Source organism: Heterodontus francisci, chromosome 26, assembly GCF_036365525.1.
Source record: "Heterodontus francisci isolate sHetFra1 chromosome 26, sHetFra1.hap1, whole genome shotgun sequence".
In the NCBI taxonomy this organism is placed as follows: Eukaryota; Metazoa; Chordata; class Chondrichthyes; order Heterodontiformes; family Heterodontidae; genus Heterodontus; species Heterodontus francisci.
In genome coordinates this window covers 47251744-47276041 of record NC_090396.1, presented here as the reverse complement: position 1 = coordinate 47276041, position 24298 = coordinate 47251744, and the positions used below count along the sequence as shown (strand labels likewise).

General features: G+C 44.3%; 1 protein-coding gene across 4 annotated transcripts in view; it reads right to left on the bottom strand.

Moving 5' to 3' along the window:
- ccdc57 (coiled-coil domain containing 57) overlaps positions 1–24298 on the bottom strand; it is a 199656-nt gene that overhangs the window by 54069 nt on the left and 121289 nt on the right. For all 4 annotated transcript variants that reach the window (XM_068058163.1, XM_068058165.1, XM_068058166.1 and 1 more), the window contains 3 exons: positions 22159–22321; positions 12699–12833; positions 1314–1551 (listed from right to left, as the gene is read on the bottom strand). In XM_068058163.1, the coding sequence (XP_067914264.1) occupies positions 1314–1551; positions 12699–12833; positions 22159–22321 (536 nt within the window). The remainder of the gene's footprint in view (positions 1–1313; positions 1552–12698; positions 12834–22158; positions 22322–24298) is intronic.

Here is a 24298-nt window from a genome sequence, read left to right as displayed (position 1 = left end):
GCTTTGTTTGCCCTCCCCAAATGCATTACTTCACACTTCTCCAGACTGAATTTCATTTGCCACTTTTCTACCCACTTAACCAAACCATTGGTATCATTCTGGAGTCTACAGCTATCCTCTTCACTATCAACTACACGGCCAATTTTTGTGTCATCTGCAATTTTCCCAATCATGCCTCCCAAACTTAAGTCCAAATCATTAATATATACCACAAACAGCAAGGGACTCAACACTGAGCCCTGTGGAACACCACTGGAAACCACTTACCATTCGCAAAAACATCTATCGGCCATTACCCTTTGTTTCCTGTCGCTGAGCCAATTTTGGATCCAACTCGCCACATTCCCCTGTATCCCATGGGCTTTTACTTTTCTGACCGGTCTGCCATGTGGGACCTTGTCAAGTGCCTTACTAAAATCCATGTGGACAACATCTATTGCACTACCCTCATCAATCTTCCTTGCTAACTCCTCAAAAAATTCAATTAAGTTAGTAAGACATGACCTCCCTTAACAAATCCTTGCTGACTATCCCTGAGTAATCTGTCTTTTCTAAGTGACAGTTTGTCCCATCTCTCAGAATTGATTCTAATAATTTGCCCACTACGAGGTCAGACTGACAAGCCTATAATTATTTGGCCTATCCTTTGCACCCTTTTTAAATAATGGTACAACGTTCACAGACCTCCAATCCTCAGGTACCTCACCTGTATCTAGTGAGGATTTGAAAATGATCCTCAGAGCATCTGCTATTTCCTCCCTGACTTCCTTTAATAGCCTCGGATACAATCCATCTGGCCCTGGTGATTTATCCACTTCCAAGGATGTCTGACCCTCTGGTACTTCCTCTCTCATTATGCTTATCGTATCTAATATTTCACACTCCTCCTCTTTAACCACAATGTCTGCATCATCTCTCTCCTTTGTGAAGACAGAGGCAAAATACTCACTCAGAACCTTGCCCACATCTTCTGCATCCACGCATAAGTTACCTTGTGCATCTTTAATAGGCCCTACCCCTTGCTCAGTTATCCTCTTGCTCTTACTGTATTGATAAAACATCTTTGGGTTTTCCTTGATTTTACCTAACAATATTGTTTCCTTTCCTCTCTGCTTTCCTAATTTGCTTTTTTACTTCACCTCTGCGCTTTCTATACTTCTCTATGCTTTCTAAAGAATTAAGTTTTTTGTGACTGGGTCCTTCTGATCTGTACTGCTCAGTTATACACTGCCCAATAAAATGAGCATTTGGGTGTGCTGTGAAGAGTTTCTTTGCATGATTGCATATTTAAGATTTAAATAAAAGCTAGTTACCTGGAGTGTATGGGGTTATAACATCTTTAGATGACTCCTTGGGGCTCTTGAGTGATCCTATTTCATCAAATGATTTGTCCCGACTTTGGTTGGCAGGAATTTGCTCACTCAGCATCTCCATCTCTTTCCTCATTTGGGCAATAACTGTACGCAGGTTTAAGTTCTGCTCCTGGAGCTTCCGAATAACATCTGAAGGGAATTCTGCATTATTCAGCTCTCCTTTCTCAGGCAGTGCAGCCTGCCAGAGTGAAGACAAAATGCATTGATTGTACAAATTAGATAAACCAAAAAAGACAAACAGAACAAAATCGCCATGCAAAAAAAAATTAATATCAGAGGCTTATGTGGTGAAACATAGAGAACTGGGCTAAAGTGACAGCTGTCAAAGAGCAGCTGCAACATTCTTTGTGATTCAAGAGGAATCTCAGCAAATTCAAAAGTATTCTGCAATATTGTGTGAATATCTTTTAAAGATGCTGCATAGCCTGTCACAGTTGTGAATGATGCAAAGTGCACACATGGTACAGATAAAACACTCGGACCATCTGCAGTCATTCTGGCTTGGTTGGAGAGAGAAAAATAAGAATTAATGAATACGAAAGAGACAAAAGACCGAAAGAAAAGGAGAGACTGGAATTCATAACAGAGAGAAAGACTCAGGAAAAAAAATCCATTAATAGAGAAGCAAAGTGATACTTTTGTGTAATTGAATAACACTATTCTTAATTTATTTATTTCTTATGTGCTATGCACCTCTTCTTTTGAGAGGACAGGTTAATGTTTTACTCATTTGCCTATTCATTTGAATCCTTGCAGTGGCAAGAATAGCAATCCTTATTCAGTACCATACCCTCGATATTCTACAGGAGCAGAGGATTTCTCTTTCCTTGTAGAAGAAACTAGGTTCTTACAGAATCATAGTTTAGACAAAACAAGAGGAGTTAGGCATACTTTTTTTTTAATATACTAAGCAAGTCTGTCACCTACAATGATCTCTCTGTCTCTCTCACGTGTTGTTAAAATGCTTGACTGGCCGTATCATCAAATTGCAGGTAGCACAGCATGCTTTACGTCCCTAGCCTCTAACTAGAAGTGTTCCCTCAATGACAACTCCACAAAAGTTTTTTGTGACTGCTTGTCATCAAACTTATTATCAACTGCATGCAGACATCTGGGTTCTACTGCATATCATGGCCACTGACAGAAATTTGATCCTTTTGTGTCATTCGGCTCAGCTGATCGTACTCTAGCTTCTGAGTCACAGGATATGGATTCCAGTCCCACTCCTGAACTTGGACACAGAATCTAGGCTAACATTTCAGTGCAGTACTGGAGTGTGTGCAGGTGTACAACAACGTACAAAAGAAAGACAGCATTGTCAACACTCCTGCACTCTTCTGAAGAAGGGTCACTGACCTGAAACGTTAACTCTGCTTCTCTCTCCACAGATGCTGCCAGACCTGCTGAGTACTTCCAGCACTTTTTGTTTTTATTTCAGATTTTCAGCATCCGCAGTATTTTGCTTTTATCTCCTACACTCTTGTTTGAATTGCTGTTGTCAGCTTTGTGCCCCTCCCACAGCACCAAAATGGTCCGAAGCAAAGTTATGACGATATTCTCGGTGACTATGGCACAATATCTTTTTGACCTCTCTACAACCTTCATCCACTGTAATATTAATTAGCAAACCACAACAATAAAAGACATCTAATAAGACTGTACTGGAGTGCTATCCCAGGTCGATGTGGGAACCTGAAGTGTGCCTTTAGAATCCTTATGGTCTACTCAGTGACAAGCAGGGTGGCATCAATGAGTACCTAAGGGGTACTCAGGTTCCAAACCAGTATCATCAGGCACTAAGGTAGAGGGTAGCCTTAGTCACTAAGATCCACTCGTCCAGAATCTTGAATTTGACTGCTGAATAGCACTGACATTAGGGACTGTTTTAAAATGGAAGAACAGCAGCAGCTGCCTGAATAGCTTGCATTCACATGCATAATGAGGTTCTTTGCATTACACACCAGCTGTGCATTGAGAGAATGATACTGTTTCCTGGTAAGAAAACAGATTTCTCAAAATGGGGAAGTATCGTGATGTGGGTCTTGTCAATGGCTTCTATCTGTAAAAAGAATAAAGGAAATGAAATGGAGAGTTCACACAAACAAGGCATTAGTTACTTGCCGGATGCAGTAGCAGAAACTGATTGACTGAAATTGTAAACAACCTTTGACTGAAATTGTAAATGAACTCTATGCTGCCTGAAAAATGTTGGCATAGAAAAGGACTGCTCCAGTGACTTTTACTGCCATGAAAATGTTGAGCTTCTGATGTAAGTGTGCACCAAATCCTGGGCCAGCAGGTGGCAGATGCCTCCAATTGGGCCTAATGAGCTTACAGTTCATTCACTTCAAAGCATAGGTATAGCAGAATCCCAAATGGAAAAAACATTGTGTCCTAGACTTTATGGCTGAAATAATCTCCCCAGCATGTGGCACTGCTGACACAATTGGTAAGTTGGAGATAGTGAAATCTACAAATATGCTTTATATATTTTCAGCTGCAAAATGCGAACAAGTGAATTATTCTAAGAAGAAAGCCTTTGGTAACATTTCTGTCTCTCTAAGGCTACCTAGCAATCAGTATTGCTTCTATTCTACAGGCTTTGATTGTTTGAAACAGATCACAGTATGTAGGAAAGGGAAGTATATAATTAATATCTGATTTGCATTGAGCAGGTAAGATATTGGCAGGTACAACAGGCCACCCACAATCCTGGCACAGGAATATCACAAGGGGACTTGTCATTAAACTGCCAGGGGATTTTGCCCATTCTTGTCCACCATCCACCCCAAATGGGCAATAAATTGCTGGAAAATCTGGGTCTACCACCAACTCCAATCAAGTTTAGCTAAACTTCTCCACCAGAGGGCATAGTCATTCCATGTACTTCAAAGAAGGGTGCAAATAACTCCAGCATTTAATTTTCAAACTGTAGAAAATATGACAAACTACTGCAGAATGTCATACTTGTATTCAGTGCACATTTCTTTCCTTAACAGCTTTCTTTTCTAAACACACTGACTGCTTGATAGTTTACAGTTTCACAAGCACCAGGAACTATCCTGGCAACTATTTCTGGTGGTCATTTATTCACAGAGTGTTGGCAGGCTAAGTGACAAGGGGCTTTACAGCCGAGCTCAAACTGATCTCCACATACAGTCTGCACTCTCAATTCAGAGTTTCCTAACTCAGTCACTTCATTCGAGTTGTTGCATAATTATCACTTTGCTGTGTTGCTTAATTTTAGTTACTGGATCATTCAGATTTTTCTTAATGCAACAACAGGGATAGACAAAATGCATATTTCCACCAGGGGTCATCACTGACTAGAGAAAGCATCTAACTAATTACTGAAATAAAAACAAGAAATGCAGGAAATACTCAGCAGATCTAGCAGCAGCTGTGAAGAGAGAAGCACAGTTAACATTTCAGGTCAGTGACCCTTCATCAGAACTAATTACTGAACAGGGTTTCGAACCAGGTACATCGCTGATCAATATCATTGGTTTAAATTAAGCCTGTTTCAGTGGCTCCTAATTTAATATGAATTTCTGTTACAGTCAGGTGAGAATGGGTCGAAGGTTTGACCACAACAGGTTTAATTCTTTTTTTAAAGTGGATGTAATTGCCAAGTCAGTGAGTTTGATTATTTTATGTGCTATGATAGTAAAAAGAACTAGACAGATTTCCTGAATTTAAGAAAGAGGTTAGCTTTATTGTTCTTAAACCAACCAAAGTAAAATAATAAACTATGCTCCAACTTTCACACACACACACACACAAATAGGTTACAGAGTGGGGACGGGTAGATTGATCGAGTTAGAGTCCATAGAAAAAAAAAGGGGGTTTACAGTCTGTGGAGTTTGGTGATTTGGTCGGCTTCTAGCTGGATTCGGTGTTTTTTCGGCTTCCGGGTTGAAGGAATAGATGGCTGATTCGGTGGGTTTCTTCGAGACAGGGATGCGGATGATTTCCTCCAAGGCGTCTCTGATTGCAGCTGGAGTATGCAGAAGTGGTCAGTCAGCAGGAAGGGTTTGAAGCTTGCAGACAGAGAGAGACAGAGAGAGACAGAGAGAGAGAGAGAGAGAGAGAGAGAGAGAGAATGAATGGAAGGACCCCCACAAAGGTCTGCACTTGTTAAGAGTGGAGATGTTTGACAGCCTGTTCAGAGAAACACCAGCTTAAGACACAGATGGGGAGGTGGTGGGGGGAACCTGTCACATGATAGTCATTCAGTGATTCAAGCATGGTAATTAGCAGTGCATTTTTTCTTGCAACTTAAACAGCCCATGCCTGGGGATTCCTTTCTCACAACCACGGCCCCATTGTTCAAGTAATAGTCTTGTTCCATGACAATATGAAAGGCACAATTCAACATGGGGGCTCCTCATCAGACCCCTTTCCTATCCTGAGTGGCGTGAAACAGGGCTGTGTTCTCGCACCCACACTTTTTGGGATTTTCTTCTCCCTGCTGCTTTCACATGCGTTCAAGTCCTCTGACGAAGGAATTTTCCTCCACACAAGATCAGGGGGCAGGTTGTTCAACCTTGCCCGTCTAAGAGCGAAGTCCAAAGTACGGAAAGTCCTCATCAGGGAACTGCTCTTTGCTGACGATGCTGCTTTAACATCTCACACTGAAGAGTGTCTGCAGAGTCTCATCGACAGGTTTGCGGCTGCCTGCAATGAATTTGGCCTAACCATCAGCCTCACGAAAACGAACATCATGGGGCAGGACGTCAGAAATGCTCCATCCATCAATATTGGCGACCACGCTCTGCAAATGGTTAAAGAGTTCACCTACATAGGCTCAACTATCACCAGTAACCTGTCTCTAGATGCAGAAATCAACAAACGCATGGGAAAGGCTTCCACTGCTATGTCCAGACTGGCCAAGAGAGTGTGGGAAAATGGCGCACTGACATGGAACACAAAAGTCCAAGTGTATCAAGCCTGTGTCCTCAGTACCTTGCCCTATGGCAGCGAGGCCTAGACAACGTATGTCAGCCAAGAGCGACGTCTCAATTCATTCCATCTTCGCTGCCTCCAGAGAATACTTGGCATCAGGTGGCAGGACCATATCTCCAACACAGAAGTCCTCGAGGCGGCCAACATCCCCAGCTTGTACACACTACTGAGTCAGCGGCGCTTGAGATGGCTTGGCCATGTCAGCCGCATGGAAGATGGCAGGATCCCCAAAGACACATTGTACAGCGGGCTCGCCACTGGTATCAGACCCACCGGCCGTCCATGTCTCCGCTTTAAAGACGTCTGCAAACGCGACATGAAATCCTGTGACATTGATCACAAGTCGTGGGAGTCAGTTGCCAGCGTTCGCCAGAGCTGGCGGGCAGCCATAAAGGCAGGGCTAAAGTGTGGCAAGTCGCAGTTGGCAGGAAAAAAGACAGAGGCGCAAGGGGAGAGCCAACTGTGCAACAGCCCCGACAAACAAATTTTTCTGCAGCACCTGTGGAAGTGCCTGTCACTCTAGAATTGGCCTTTATAGCCACTCCAGGCGCTGCTCCACACACCACTGACCACCTCCAGGCGCTTACCCATTGTCTCTCGAGATAAGGAGGCCAAAGAGAATGGGAACAGGCAGTTCCCTTAAATTTCCCAGGTCTTGGTTCTTGCTTGGATGGGGCAGACATTTTGTCTCCACCTCACAACCCCTGTAATGTAGGATACAGTGTTGCAAATTAGGTGGCCATCTTAAGCTGCAAGAAAGGTTACCTTTTATCTGTTCCTTTTTAATTTCTTTGTAAAAAATAAATTCAGGTCTCCAGCTGGTGATTAAAAAATTCTTCAACATAGCATGTTGGCATGACATGACCCTTGCTCCATCCAATTACACTCCAGCTTATTTTTATTCGTTCAGGAGATGTGGGCGTTGCTGACTTTATTACCCATCCCTGATTGCCTTTGAGAAGATGGTGTTAATCTGTTGATTGTGGGTCAATTGTTTAATTATATACAGGTGGATGGGGGTCTTACATGACACTTAGAGATTGGTGAAGGGTTTGATTGACGAGCTACATGTTGGTAATCCTTTTACTCTGTACAATAAAATGTGAAAATGAGTAAAGATAGGTTCCAGCATCATCTTTCCAAAACAAGCTTTCTCAAGTTTAACAGGTGATAGGTGGTGGCGAAGCCACTTTCTTGAATCGCCACAGTCCATATAGTTTAGCTACACCCACAGTTCTGTTAAAGAGAGAGTTTGACACAGTAGCAGTGATGGGATGGCCATATAGTTCCAAGTCAGGGTGTGTGAGAATTGGAAGGGATCTTACAGGTGGGGGCGTTCCCATGCATCTGCTGCCCTTGTTCTTCTAGATGGTAGAGGTCGCAGGTTTGGAAGGAGCTGTTGAAGGTGGCTTGGCGAGTTGCTGCAGTGCATCTTGTAGATGGTACACATTGCTGCCACTGTGCAGCCATGATGAAAGGAGTGAATGGGGTGCCAATCAAATGGGTTGCTTTGTCCTGGATGGTGTCGTGCTGCTTGAGTGTTGGAGCTGCACTTGTGAGGAGTATTCCATCACACCCCTGACTTGTGCCTTGTAGGTGGTTGACAGGCTGTGGGGAGTCAGGAGGTGAGCTACTCGCCGCAGGATTCCTAGCCTCTGACCTGCTCTTGTAGCCACGGTATTTATATGGCTACTCTGGTTCAGTTTCTGGTCAATGGTAACCCCCAAGATGCTGATAGTGGGGGATTCAGTGATCGTAATGCCATTGAACATCAAGGGGAAATGGTTAGATTGTCTCTTGTTGGAGATGGTCATTGCACTCGTGTGGCGCAAATGTTATTTGCCATTTATCAGCCAAAGCCTGCATGTTGTCCAGGTCTTGCTGCATTTCTACACAGACTACCTCAGTATCTGAGGAGTCACGAATGGTACTGAACATTGTGCAATTATCAGTGAACATCCCCACTTCTGACCTTATGAATGAAGGGAGGTCATTGATGAAGCAGCTGAAGGTGGTTGGGCCTAGGACACTACCTTGAGAACTTTCCTGCAGCGATGTCCTGGAGCTCAGATGACTGACCTCCAACAACCACAACCATCTTCCTTTGTGCCACGTATGACTCCAACCAGCAAAGAGTTTTCCCTCTGATTTCCATTGACTCCAATTTTGCTAGGGCTCCTTGATGCCATATTCAGTCAAATGCTGCCTTGAACTAAGGCTGTAATGAGGTCAGGAGCTGAATGGCCCTGGCTGAACCCAAACTGAGCATGTGAGCAGGTTATTGCTAAGCAAGTGCCGCTCGATAGCACTGTCGACGACACCTTCCATCACTTTACTGATGATTGGGAGTAGACTGATGGGGTGGTAATGGCCAGGTTGGACTTGCCAGTGTTGTAGCTGTACTGGAACAGCTTGGCCAGGGGCGTGACAAGTTCTGGAGCACAGGTCTTCAGTACTATTGCTGGAATATTGTCAGGGCCCATAGCCTTTGCAGTATCCAGTGCCTTCAGTCATTTCTTGATATCACGCGGAGTGAATCACATTGGCTGAAGACTGGCATTTGTGATGCTGAGGACTGCAGAAGGAGGCCGAAATGGATTATCAAATTGGTACTTCTGGCTGAAGATTGTTGCAAATGCTTCAGCCTCATCTTTTGCACTGATGTGCTGGGCTCCCCCATCATTGAGGATGGGGAAATTTGTGGAACCACCTCCTCCAGTTAGTTGTTTAATTGTCCACCACCATTCATGACTGGATGTAGCAAGACTGCAGAGCTTAGATCTGATCCGTTGGTTATGGGATCACTTAGCTCTGTCTATTGCATGCTGCTTACACTGTTTGGCATGCATGTAGTCTTGGGTTGTAGCTTCACCAGGCTGACACCTCATTTTGAGGTATGCCTGGTGCTGCTCCTGGTATGCCCTCCTGCACTCTTCACTGAATCAGGGTTGACCCCCCGGCTTGATGGTAATGGTAGAGTGGGGAATATGCCGGGCCATGAAGTTACAGATTGTGGTTGAGTACAATTCTGCTGCTGCTGATGGCCTACAGCGCCTCATGGATGCCCAGTTTTGCATTGCTAGATCTGTTCGAAATCTATCCCATTTAACACTGTGATAGTGCCACACAATACGATGGTATGTATCCTCAATGTGAAGACGGGACTTGGTCTCCACAAGGACTGTGTGGTGGTCACTCCTACTAATACTGACATGGACAGATGCATCTGCGGCAGGCAGGTGAGGACAAGGTCAAGTATGTTTTTCCCTCACCACCTGCTGCAGACCCAGTCTAGCAGATATGTCCTTTAGGTCTCAGTCAGCTCGGTTAGTAGTGGTGCTACCGAGCCACTCTTGGTGATGGAAATTGAAATCCCCCACCCAGAGTACATTCTGCACCCTTGCCACCCTCAGTGCCTCCTCCAAGTGGAGAAGTAATGAGTCATCAGCTGAGGGGAGGGAGGGGGGGGGGGCGCGAGGGGGGGCGGTAGGTGGTAATCAGCAGGAGATTTCCTTGCCCATGTTTGACCAGATGCCATGAGACTTCATGGGGTCTGGAGTCGATGTTGAGGACTCCCAGGGCAACTCCCTCCGGACTGTATACCACTGTGCCGCCACCTCTGCTGGGTCTGTCCTGCTGGTGGGACAGGACATACCCGGGGATTGTGATGGCGGGTATGATTTGGTGGTGAGTATGACTATGTCAGGCTGTTGCTTGACTAGTCTGTGAGACAGCTCTTCCAATTTTGGCACAAGCCCCCAGACATTAGTAAGGAGGACTTTGCAGGGCTGACAGGGCTGGGTTTACAGTTGTCATTTCCGGTGCCTAGGTCAATGCCAGCTGGTCCGTCCGGTTTCATTCCTCATTGGCTTTGTAGTGGTTAGATACAACGGAGTGGCTTGCTCGGCCATTTCAGGGGACATTTAAGAGTCAACCACATTAGTGTAGGTCTGGAGTCACATGTAGGTCAGACTGGGTAAGGACAGCAGATTTCCGTCCCTAAGCGACATTAGTGAACCAGATGGGTTTTTACAACAATCAACAATGGTTTCATGGCCATTGTTAGACTAGCTTTTAATTCCAAATTTATTAATTGAATTCAAATTCCACCTTCTGCTGAGGTGCGATTCGAATCCATTTCCCCAGAGCAATACCCTGGGTCTCTGGGTTACTGGTCCAGTGACAATACCATTATGCCACCACCTCCCCATGGCAAAACTAAAACCATCAATTTAATTCCAGATCAGCAATTCTGCACTGCATGTCTGAACTCCACATATGCCTCTCTCAGATTCAACTGACGGTTGCACAATCCCACATCCAGTCTACTTTCACCTCAACAATCTGGTCTATCTATGCTGCATTCCTCCACAAACTTCAGTATCTCCAAAACTGCATATCATGCACTCTATCCAAATCAAAGTCCCAAAAGCTATCTTGCTTTTCCTTGAGGACCTCCACTAGCTCTCAATTAATCAAAATACTAATTTTAAAATTCTCTTCAAATCTCTCCAGAGACACATTCTTACCTGCACAATCTTCACCAATCCAACAATATAGAATCACAGAATCGCACAGCACTGGAAGAGGCCATTTAGCCCATTGCACCTTTCCTGGTTTATGAAAAAGCAACTCAATTAGTCCCAATGCCCTTGCGCTTTCCTGATTTCCTTTTAAAAACCTCTTTTTCAAATTTTTATCCACTTCCCTTTTAAACGTGATTACAGATTCTGTTTCCATCACTATTTCTGGAAGGGCAACCCATATCCTAACAGTCTCCAAAAAGAAAATTCTTTTAGCTCTTTTTTTTGTTCCTGATCTTAAATTTATACCCTCTAGTTATCAACTCACCTATCCAGTGAAATAGGTTTTCCTGATTTATTTTCACAAAATCCTGAGTAATTTTGCATCAGATCTCCTCTCAACACACTTTATTCTAATGTTCTAGCCTCTACTCATAACTAATGTCCCATCCCTGATATCATCTTTGTGAACATCTCCTGCACCCTCTCCCTGGTCTTGACATCCTTCCAACAGTAAGGCTGCCAAAACTGTACAAAATATTCTAACTGCAGCCCCACCAAAAATTAATACAGCTTGAGCATCACTTCTTGAATTAGTACACTATACACCTATTATGTAACCAAACAACCTCTGTTCTTCAAACTCTAACCTACTGTGAAACCTTCCCTCCCCTCTGCTCCACTATCAGTGGAATAATCTTCAGCCCCACATTCTTGCATTCCGGAATTGTCCAAAAATTCTCCACTTTTCTACCCGTCTTCCCACTTTTAAAAATCTCCTTTAAACTTAACCCTTTGAACCATGCCTTTGGACACCTGCTCTACCTTTATTTATTTCCTGCTTGGTATCCACCACTCTTCTTGTAAAGTACCTTGGAATGTTTTGAAACATAGAAGGCACTATATAAATGCAATTTGTTGTTGCTGTAGTATCATTTGAGGAAACAATTTAGTTCAGTTGAAGAAAATGACTGCCTAAAGGCAGCACAGTAGCCAGGCAGAGCCACACATGTATACGTCTTACCACAGGCTCAGCTAAATTTGTTTAGGAATACATGATCCATACTACTGAAACTATGACAAATATGTGACGATTGCTGGGATTTTATCCTCTTTTTAACTAGCTTTTTGCCTTTTTATGTTTCCACTATACGACCTGGTCTTTCACTATCTTACTCTGAAACTGGAGGTGTATGAGTATCCTCTTGTTTTCCCTTCTTCCAGGTCATGAAACACCTGATTTCTGATGAACCCCTACATTGGAAGCATGGCTGATAATGGAAAATCCAAGAACAGTACTAATTCTGATAGTCCAGTATAATTCTGCCATCACTAAAAAATCTCACCAGTTATTTTTATCTAAAATTCAAACTCACAACCAATGATATTTGTCTAGTTCGTGTGAAATATTGTGTGTGAATTCTGTGATCAATAAGCTGCAGGGATTTGGTACAGGAAAATGAACTATTTTAAACAACCTGTACGATTTTAAACAGTGTAAAGCATGTGCATGGTATGAATTAACTTACTCCAGTATTAAATTAGTATTGACTCTGAAGGAAGTGATCTGGGATCAGGCTGGTGTGAGGAGCCTTGCATGAAAATCTGCTTCTTTCCAGTGAGCTTGGTCAGGATTTTTATTTATTATGGAGAGAATTGCCAACTGACAACTCACATTAAAGAAGCATCTGCTTCAGAGAAAACACTCCAGTAGTTGTAATATCAAAAGGCAAAGCATGTTACTGTCTTTCCCTTTTAAAAAAGATGAGTGGGGAAGGAAGCAGATGGGATAACATTACTGACATTATATTATATTAATAAGATTAGAAATTTTCACCTGTGAATCCCGTTCTGGAAACGCACCATGCTCCTTCAGAGCAGCTATTGCTTGGTCTCTTTCTAGGGTCAACGTTCGGACTAATGTCTCCACCTCCTGTAGTTTACGCTCTTTTTCTTGTAGTTCTGCTGTAACCTAAAGAGAATCGTATGGGCAGGCAATCACTTTCAAAAACTTGAAGAAGAAGCTGGGTCAACATTTAAAGAATGATAAAATCATCCATGAGTTTTCCTCCTTTGCAGTTATGCTTAGCATAGGTCTGACTTGCCTTAAAAAAATGTTCTTGCCAATTTTCAAAGCTAAATTTGTCCCCTTCCCATCTTCTCCTAAGGTCTTATCTTCTTACTGGGTTACAGTTCCAAAAGCACTGGTCTCACTATGGTACCTCACCCAAGTGGCCAATATTCATACCATAATGGGTGTTGCAGCCAAACCCAATTCTAGCTAATTTACCCTCCTCCTGACACCTGGCTGAAATCAGCTAACTTAGCACAGAAAAAGAGCTGTCAGACCTTCCTGGTCTGTACCATTCAGCCACACACTGGATAAATTTGCTGACTCAGACCAAGAGATCAACACTTCTAACCGTATGGCATGGTTATAGGTTTTACATATGTATGAGAATCAACAGGAGAAGGAAACAAAATTGGATGACCATTCTATGGATAGCTTCACAATTTACATTAAAGTTTTTCCTATAATTAATAACGCACAATTGAAATAGGGCGAGCCACACAATTAGAGCTTGCTTTTCATAACCACTCTGCCTCACTTCCTATTTTTTCTTTCAAAGGACTTCTAATCTTTCTTGTACTTTTTAAAAGAAACAGACATATTTGATAATCTGCATAAAACATCAATGAGTTGAGCAGCCAGAGTACTTATTGAACCACATTTTGGCTCATATTCAAAGGTTACCCAATAGCTCTGTCTGTAGCTGTTGCATTTTTAGCTATGGATAGAAGTGTTGATTTCCTGGTCTTTGAATGTAAATGGCGAGTAGCTGTGCCATACAGATCATGAAGGTCCACTCCCCACAAAAACAACCATAAAGAATTGTTCTCTCGCCTAAGTAACTCACATGAAAACTAGTTAACATTTATTGCAACTGAAACTGGCAGACTCATGTTGCTTTGATATTACAGAAGCACATCTTGAAACTTTCTTTGCTAATTAGTATACATCACCAGGCCACCAAATAGAGAGAAAACAGGCATCCAGAACCAATCACTGTAGCACAAACAACAACAGTGGTGAGAGGCCTCTATTTTGCTCAAACTACTCATGTCTGGCACTGTCTTTCCAGTCTGCTGAATAAACACTCAAGTAGATCCAAAAACTGGTATGAGAACATTACCAAATAAGGCTGACTCCTTCTGCAAGAGTAAAACTACAACTTTCCAGCAGCTCATGAATAAATTCCATTTCACTCAACACAAACTTTTCCATTACCTCTCAATTAAGCACTATGTCCAGGACCAAGAATTAATATTGATAAATTTCAATACCAATTAACCTCTCACCATCCCTACAACAGTTCCATAACCTAAAAGATACTACAGACATGCCTCCAATTTTGTCGCCCTATTTGTTCCTCTGTCAACAGACAATGCAGAAAGCCGATAGCAATCTTAGGTCCCCGGCGTCATTACGCGCTGATGCAATTTAACCAGCGTGGGAAGTCGGGCGCGATCGAGTTTGCGCTCGCCACCCAACTATCATCAATTGAGAAGTACTTAAGGTAATTCAGAATCCAATTGACAGAGATTTTACACTACATATCTTATTTTATGGCCGTTAATCGGGTCGTGGGGCATGTCGGGAACCCGGCAGGTTCAAAGGGGCGGCAGGCATTGATTCACGAGGGAGTTGGAGGTAAAAATTAATTTATTGAACTTTATTCATGCTGATGTTATTTGTGTGTCCTAACAAGGGTTGTAACTTGCAGGTTGTGCACAAGGTTTAATCTGAATGTTATGCACTGCTGAAAGGGACCCATGTAATATTAGTTATTGCCTGAAAGAAGTACCTGAAGTGAGCCAGTCACAAAAGCTGGAAGCTACTACCTGTGGTCAAAGCATTTGTTCTGCTGTTCAACAATGGGAATTGTTCACTCTGGAGGTGGATCATCAGATGAGGAGGGTAACCCCTCCTCAATCAGTGACAGAAGTACAAATGGACAGGGGAACGTACAGCAAGCTGCACCTGTGCACCCTCGTGCTGTTCGCAGAGTCGCCCAGGAGCGACCAAATGTCAGGAGACGTACCAACCCAGTAGTAAGGGCATACCAAACGCGTCTGAACTACCTGCTGCTGTCAGATCGCCAGTGCAGAAGACGACTGCGGCTGTCACGGGAGACTGTCACATCTCTTTGTGAGATGCTGGCAGTGGATGTTGCATCGAACTGTCTCGGTGGCCATCCAATGCCAGTCGCTCTAAAGGTCACATTAGCTCTCAACTTCAATGCGTCTGGCTCCTTCCAAACCTCAACTGCAGACTTGTGCGGTGTCTCACAATCAGCAGCGCACCATTGCATAAAGGTTGTGACTGATGCATTGTTTCAACGTGCTGACCATTTCATCATGTTCAAGACGGACAACACCAGTCAGGCTGAGAGAGCCAGAGGCTTCAGCATTATATCCGGCTTCCCAATGGTACAGGGCATGATAGACTGTACTCATGTGGCCCTTAGAGCACCAGCTGGACAGTCGGGGGCATTCATGAACCGCAAGGGATTCCATTCAATGAACGTTCAGCTCCTCTGTGATCATCAGAAGCGAATCATGCAGTTGTTTGCACGTTACTCTGGTAGTTGTCATGATTCTTTCATTCTCCACAACTCCACAATTGCCTGCAATTTTCAGTCCTCCACACAGAATGGAGGGATGGATACTTGGCGACAGGGGTTACCCTCTGAAGACATGGCTCATGACACCAGTGAGGAACCCAAGGGGTGAGGTGGAGGAACGATACAACGGGAGCCATGTGGCCACCAGAGTGACAATCGAGCAAACTATAGGCCTCCTAAAGATGAGATTTAGGTGTCTTGACCGCTCTGGTGGATCACTGCAGTACGCACTGTCGAGGGTTTCCAGAATCATTGTCGTCTGTTGTGCCTTGCATAACCTGGTGATTGAACATGGAGATGCCCCAGAGGATGATCAATGTTAGCACGATGTGTCATCAGATAATGACAACGTTTCTGATGAGGAAGATGGGCATCAATCTAATGATGATCATGGAGAGGAAGCTGAATGTAACTTGGCTCTAACTGCTAGAGAAACAAAGGAATCTCTAATAGGAATGCGTTTCAGTTGAAATGATATAAATCTTCACACATTTCAATCTGCTTTATTGCATTAATCATTGTGAGGATCTGACAGTGCAAAATCTCTAACCTTCAGGGGGTGAGACAAAGCAAATAACCAATCCATCACATCATGAGGGACATGACCCAAGTGTGTGGCCTCAATTTTGAGACAACTTGAGTTGACTAACTATGTAATATCTGACTTCAGGAATGACATGTCCAATGATAAAATCTCCAATTTAATCAAACAGTATTGTTTTACAAATCAAATAAGTGTACTTCAAGTCACCCAGTGCACCAGTCGTGAAATTAAAGTGTTTTCTTAATCCGTTTACGCGTGCTCATTCGTGTGCATGATCCCTCGCCACCAGACTTACCAGAGGCAGGTGGCTGATCTTGTTGCCGCCCTGCTTTTGATGACTTGGGTGGATGTCCTCTGCATGCTCGCGGCCGTGAGGGCACTGGCATCTCAGGGATCTCATGACAAATAACATGAGCACCCTCCATCACCCCAGGATTTAGCAGTTCACATGTCCCTGGCAGTGGGAGCAAGGAGCTGCAGAATGCATCAGAAGCGCCGTAAGAGGAGCTCCCAGATGCGATCTGCTACCCTGTGTCCTCGTGAGGCTCTGGTGGTCCTCAATGGTGGCATCAGAGCGCTATGTGTCCTCAACCTGGCACAGTCGCATCAGATTACCCAGTAGTAAGGGCATACCGAACGCGTCTGAACTACCTGCTGCTGTGGCAGCTGGGGCAGCACAGTGGCGCAGAGGTTAGCACCGCAGCCTCACAGCTCCAGCGACCCAGGTTCAATTCTGGGTACTGCCTGTGTGGAGTTTGCAAGTTCTCCCTGTGCCTGCGTGGGTTTTCTCCGGGTGCTCCGGTTTCCTCCCACATGCCAAAGACTTGCAGGTTGATAGGTAAATTGGCCATTATAAATTGCCCCTAGTATAGGTAGGTGGTAGGGAAATATAGGGACAGGTGGGGATGTGGTAGGAATATGGAATTAGCGTAGGATTAGTATAAATGGGTGGTTAATGGTCGGCACAGACTCGGTGGGCTGAAGGGCCTGTTTCAGTGCTGCATCTCTTTAAAAAAAAAAGATTATGCTCTCTGATGCTCTGGTCCAGGGAGGCCACAGTCGCTCTGAGGTCCCGAATTGCATGAAGAACTGGTCCCTCCACTGCAGCCGCCAGCCTATCAACGGAGAAAGCCAGATGTTCAAATACCTGAGTTTTCTGAACTCATACTCTGGATGGATGTCTCCAGATTATGAGTCATAGCGCGCAACGTCTCAGGCAACTCCGCCAGATTTCCATGGACCGCATTCTGCACCATCGCCCGATGAAAGGATGATCTCAGAGGCACATCATCAGCTTGCGGCTCTGCACTGGCATGGCATCCCACTCTCTTCAGAGTGTGTGATGCATCGGCCGATTCTGCCTCTGGTGTCTGGCCCGGCTACTGTGCTGTGCTCACACCAGTATGTGACATTGATTCCCCAGACACAGTCAGCCCAACCGAAGTGTCAGTGTCTGCTGTGGTACTAGGTGCGTCGCGATGATCTGACAGTGCACCCTCTGAGGCGCCCTCCTCCACCTCAGAGGTGGATGGTCGGGCAACGGTAACGCTTCCTGGCACATGCTGGCTTTCACCTGTTGGGAAAAGCATTGTGATCAGTTTTATCATCAATCCAGAGTTACAGCTGGGTGATGTTACAATTGAGGGCAACATTCAGTGCATCTGACATTCACCAAATCATTGGCACAGTAGCACAGCCTCACCACCACCACCCCCCCCCCCTCAACCCCACCCATAATGAAGTGTTACACCACATTCTGGAACACTCACTCTCATGGCCAGGTACACCGGCCTCGCCATGTGCCATGTCGCGTCCTCCTTCCTCCCCTGCTTTAATTAAGACATCCTCCTCCATTCTGGTGAGGAATGCCTGGGTGGCCACGCTGCCACCAGTACGTGACCTCTCCCGGGCATTGTGTGCCCTCTTTTCCTGAATAAACAAAGATACTTATTTTATACATAGTCAATGGCATATGACGCTGCCACCCAAAGGGTTGGTGTTGCATTTCACTGCTGTGACAGTGTTGGGCGCAACTTTAACACCACAGCATCAGCGTTCATCTCAGACTTGCCCAGCATGCGTCCCATTTCAAGGCAGCAGCCAGGCATTGATCATATAGGGCTTCCACATTGCATCATGGGTACACAAAAAACCTCCCTTGGCACATAACCGATTAGATGAATGAGGAATGCCCCTTACCCGGGCAGAGCGAAGCAGGTCATTGAGGCGCTTGCGGCACTGCATCTATGTACGCCTCACAACACCTCGGCTGCTGACCTCCTCTGCAACCTCCAGTCAGGCCCTCTTGGTCACTTCGGAGGGTCTTCTTCTCCCATCTGAGCTGAACAGAATGTCTCTCCTCTCCTCAACAGCCCGGAGGAGGACCTGCAGTGAATCGTCAGAAAATCGGGGGGGGGGGGCAACATGATTGCTTCTGCCCTCCATCACCTCTAACAGCAATATTTTTGTCTCACAGTCTTTCTTTGTTTCAATGTATGGAGCCTTTGAAATCTCCAGACCTTAAGACAGTTGTATCTTCCTTTACATCAAATGGGGAAGTAACTGCTCTGTTTAAAATCAGTAATCCTTTATGTAGGGCTTACAATCAGCCTTCCGTGTATGTGGCCCCACCCCCAATGATGCTGAAGTTCCTGCCCGCGCGCGCCATTTCTTTTTGGGGTTACGCCGCGGGCCCGCTGATTAGGTGATCAGCGTGTGATGCCGGCAGCCAGGCGAAGCGGAGCAGGATTGGGGGGCCTGATCTGCTTCGGGCGGATTGGCCCTGGGGCCACCAGTAAGCGAAAAATTCCAGCCAAGGTCTCAGCAGCTGGACTTTTTCTCATAGCCTGTGCAGCAGCACCTTTTCAAGATTTCATGTTACCACATGTTCTTATTCTTGTGGAAAGAGAAAAATAGTGTGATGCAAAAGAGATGTATAAATGGCAATAATCAACTCAATGCATGGGAGAAAACAATATAAAACAACCAGAAATGAACACCATCAGCAGACAATTATAGGCTGAACCCTGGACTAAATTGTATGTCTTGTAAATACTTGCTATCTCTCTTGATAGCTTAATACATTTATTCAGTGATTAGTTGAGCCATATCAAATAGGGAGATCTCAGATTCAATCCCCAGTATATGCAGTGTGACTAATCTCAACCAGAACAGAGGTAGGGCCAACACTCAAGTACCTGGATTCTGAAGGGGAAAATTAACAATTAGGATCTGAAAGCTGGCTATCTCGTAACTCCTGCTGGGAGCATGCGCACATAGACAACAGGTGAATAAAGACAAAAGGGAAAGAGTGTGGGTAAAGAAAGGTATATATAACAAGTACGTGGACAGTAGAGGAGAGCAAGACAAAGCAGAATATGAAGAGACTAGGAGAGAAGTCAAAAAAAATGAGGAAGGCAAAGAGGAACTATGAAATTAAAGTATCAAGAACATAGAACAAAATAGTAAAATATTCTACAGGCACATAAATAAGAGAAAGGAAACGTGGAATAGGGCCATTAAGGGACTGTCAGGACAAAATCACAGATAGTGAAATGCAAAAAATATTAAATAATTATTTTACTTCAGTATTTAGCAAGGAGATGGATCAAGTGAACACGACATTGGAAGGTGAATTTAGAAATTAGATAACCGTATTTAAAATAAAGAGAAATATTAAATAAACGAATTAAACTCAAAGAGGATAAAATCCTTGGTCTTGACAGATCTGCATGTTCTAAAATAATCTAGGCAAGAGATAGCCGAGGCACTATTACATATATTTAATAATTCATTAGAAAAAGGTATAGTGCCAGAGATACCTAACATTATAGCTATATTTAAGAAGGGAGATAGAACATGTCCAGAAAATTATAGACCAGTCAGATTAACATCAGTCATAGGAAAAATAATGGAATTGCTACTAAAGGGCAAAATAGAAAAACATCTAGAAACCAAAAAATAATAATGAATTGTCAACATTCAAAAGGAATGTCTTGCTTGATCAACCTCATTGCATTCTTTGAAGTGGCAAGAGAGAGTAGACAAGGGTAGCACAGTAGATGCAATAAATCTAGACTTCTAAAAGGTCATCGATATGGAACAACATGTATTTATATAGTCCCTTTAACGGAAAAAAAAAAAATTCCATGGTGTTTCACAGGAGCATGATAAAACAAAATATGACACTGAGCCACATAATGAAATATTAGATTGGATGACCAAAAACTTGGTCAAAGAGGTAGGTGTTGAGGTGTGTCTTAAAGGAAGAAAGCGAGGTAGAGAGTCAGAGAGGTGTAGGGAGGTTATTTCAGAGCTTAGGGCCCAGGCAACTGAAGGTGCCTCCACCAATGATGGAGTGACTAAAATTAGGGTTGCACAAGACGCTAGAATTAGAAAAGTGCAGATGTAGCAGAGAGTTGTGGGGCTGGAGGAGATTAGAGATAGGGAGGGGCGAGATCATGAGGGATTTGAAAACAAGGATGAGAATTTTAAAATCAAGACATTGCTTGACAGGGAGCCAATCTAAGTCAGCGAGCACAGGGGTGATAGGTGAATCTTGGTGCAAGTTAAGACATGGTCAGCAGAGTTTTGGATGATTTCAAGTTTACAGAGGGTAGAATGTGGGAGACCAACCAGGACTGCATTGGAATAGTCAAGTCTAGAAGTAATGAAGACGTGAATGAGAGTTTCAGCAGAAGAGCCGATACAGGGATGAAGTTACAGGAGGTGGAAATAGTGATGGCACACATATAGATCGGAAGCTCATCTCTGGGTCAAATCTGACACCAAGGTGACAAACAGACTCCTTTAATCTCAGACTGTTGCCAGGGAGATGGATGGAGCTGGTAGCTAAGGATTGAAGTTAGGAACAAGGACTAAAAACAATCGCTTCAGTCTCCCAATATTAAATTGGAGGAAATTTCTGTTCATCTAGTGTTGGATGTTGGATAAGCAGTCTGATAATTTAGCAACAGTGGAGCAGTTGAGAGAGGTGGTGGTACAGTAGAGCTGGGTGTCATCAGCATACATGTGAAAACCAATGCTGTGCTTTTGGATGATGTCATCAGGGGCAGCATGTAGACGAGAAATACAGCAGATCACGGATAGAGCCTTGAGGGACATCAGAGGCAACAGTGCGGGAGCAGAAAGAGAAGCCATTGCAAGTGATACTCTGGCTATGATTAGATAAATAAGAAGGGAACCAAGTGAGAGCAGTCCCACCTAGCTGAATGACAGTGGAGAGACGTTGGAGGAGGATGGTGTGGTCAACCATATCAAAGGCTGCAGACAGGTCGAGAAGGACGAGGAGGGCAAGTTTACCTTTGTCTCAGTCACACAGGATGTCATTTATGACTTTAATAAGAACTGTTTTGGTACAGTGGTAGTGACGGAATCCTGATTGGAAGTATTCAAACATGGACTGGGAAAGATGGGAACGGATTTGGGAGGCGACACACGTTCAAGGACTTGAGAGGAAAGGGAGGTTGGAAATAGGACAGTAGTTTGCAAGGACAGTGGAGTCCAGGATTTTTTTTTTGAGGAGGGGTGATGACGACCAATTTCAAGGAGAGAGGGAGAACACCTGAAGAGAGAGAACTGTTAACAATATCGGACAACATGGGGACCAGGAGGGGAAGTTGAGTGGTTAGCAGTTTAGCGGAAATAGGGTTGAGGGAGCAGGAGCTGGGTCTCAAGGAGCTCAGAGAGGGCCTGAGGGGAGATAGGAGAGAAACTAGAGATAGATCTGAGTTCAGGGCTAAGTGGGGGGGGGGAAGCATTGGAGGAAGTTTGGCTGGAAGTCCATGAGCTCCTCACACTTATTGTTGGAGGTGAGGGTCAATCAAATGGGAAAGTCACTGAAAAAAATACATTTAATGCAGTTGATGTATTACATGGAGCATTTAAGGAGTGACACCCAATAATATAAATTGGAGCTGACACCTAAACCAGACACCTCAAAAAAAATAATTTTGGGAAATGTGCTCAGGTACTTCAAAATGAGATGTTGAAATGGAAGTCTGATCCGAATAAAACTAATCTATTGAATTTCATTTTCTGTGACTTACCTGGTCTCGGGCTTTGCTCAGACTTTGAATAAGCTCTTCTGATTTTATGTACTGGCTTCTTTCTATCTCCTCACAGTGTTGTTGCCAATCCAGCTCTGCCTGCACTTTCATTTGCTCCAGATCCCGCTCCCTCTCCACTGCTCGGACAAGCTGCTGTTTATATCTAAATCCAGAACAATTTCAGTATGAGAGAAATAATAAACTTTTGAAAAAGAATTATCCACTAAGCTTTTGAAGACTGTGATTGATGGCTGGCCCCAAATATGGAACAGTAATTCAATCTTTGAGATCTGTTGGCAATGGCAAATATCTGACATCATCAGAACCGCTCAAGTGAATAATCTTGAAAGCTGTTCCAAACTGCACCAAGCACGGCTTGTCCATCACTCCTGTCCTTGCTAACCTACATTGGCTCCTAGTTCCTCAATGCGTTAAATTTAAAATTCTCATCCTCATGTTTAAATCCCTCAATGGCTTTGATCTTCAGTATCTCTGACTTCCTAGAACCCACTCCTCTAAACTCAGTTCTCTGATTCAAGTCTCTTGCACTCTCTCTTTACCCACCATTGGTGACCATGCTTTCAGATGCCGAGGCCCCATACTCTCAAATTTCCTCCCTAAATTCTTCTGCTTCAACCTCTCTTTCGTCCTAAGTCCCTCCTTAAAACCCACCTCTTTGACCAAACTTTTGGTCACCCTTCCTAACCTTTCTTTTTTTAGTCATGGCGTCCATTTCCTTTTAAGACTTGTAAATTTGCTTGGGACGTTTTTATATATAAGTTGTTCTATAGTATTTAGATCCGTGGCGGTGGTGACCTGAAGATGGCTCCGAATGAGGCCCGCCACAAACCCCGACACCGGCAGGCCAGGCCCAATCCTCCCTTAACATATGTTATTCAAGTGAATGAATTAAATTACAATACACTCACCTGCAATCTTGAGGGCCCGCTGCCATCTTCGGGTGACACTGGTGAGGAGGGGGGAGGAGGTAAGATTTTCAATGCGGGGGGTGGGGGTGTGGGGGGAAAGGGGTCAAATGCACCTGATGGGTGCAGGGGATGGCGGGAAGGCTTGAGGTTCAAACTTTGTAGTCTAGGGATGGGGTGGGGGGGGGGGGTGGGGGGGGGAGGGGTGCGGAAGGTCACAGGCAGACACCGCAAAGGCTCAATGGGGAAAGGCCACTGTGTAAGGACCTCTGGTCACAGTATACCGAGGGTTTGGAACCCGTGTAAATCCCCTCAGGTATATGCACTAAAATATGCTTTTGCTGTGTAATACAAATGTACATTGCATGTAAAATTGTCTGGAAAGAGTTGTGTGGCAACTCACTTTCTGTATTGAAGGAAACTGATTTCTTTTGCACTTTCTGGAATGTTAAATTGGAACTGGTTTGTAATTTTTTTTTTAAACAGATTTTTATGAATAAAGTATATTTTTGGAAAAAAGTTGTTTTGAGGGAAAGTGCAATTAGTTATTTTAATTGGTATTGGGGGGTGGGAAAGGGGCATAAGAAATTTATTCATTTAATTTTGTGGGGGACATTTCTTAAAAAATTTAAGTATGCCAGCAGGGCTAGCTGCCCTTTTAAAATGGCACCAGCACCTGCGCACAGGCAGCTGACGCCATAGCCAGGGACGGACAGCCTGCCCCCTCCGAGATTGCGGGCCTCCCCGGCTATTTAAATGAGCCGCCACGCTTGAGATCATGGTGACTCTTTGGCATGTGCTTTTCTGAGGTCGCCCCCAGCCCTAGGTGGGGGAGAAGGATTGGTGCAGAGGAGGGAGTAGGGAGAGATGAGGAAGATGGAGGCATTGGGGTAGATGGATGCGAGCAGGATGGGAGAGTGGAAACAGGATGGTGAAGGGTAGTTGGACAGGGAGCTTGGAGGGGCAGAAGAGGAGTCAATGATAGACGTTCATGCTAGGCCTCCCCAGTCATACCTTAGAGCAACAGTACACATGTGTTCCTGACATCACGCGCTATTCTGACTGAAACCTCTCCAGATAATACTCTGAAATATTAGCCACGTCCAAACAGGTTTAGAGCAGTTGACTGAAATAGTCAGCAACTGAAACAAAAACAAGAAATGCTGGAATCACTCAGCAGGTCTGGCAGCATCTGTGGAAAGAGAAGCAGAGTT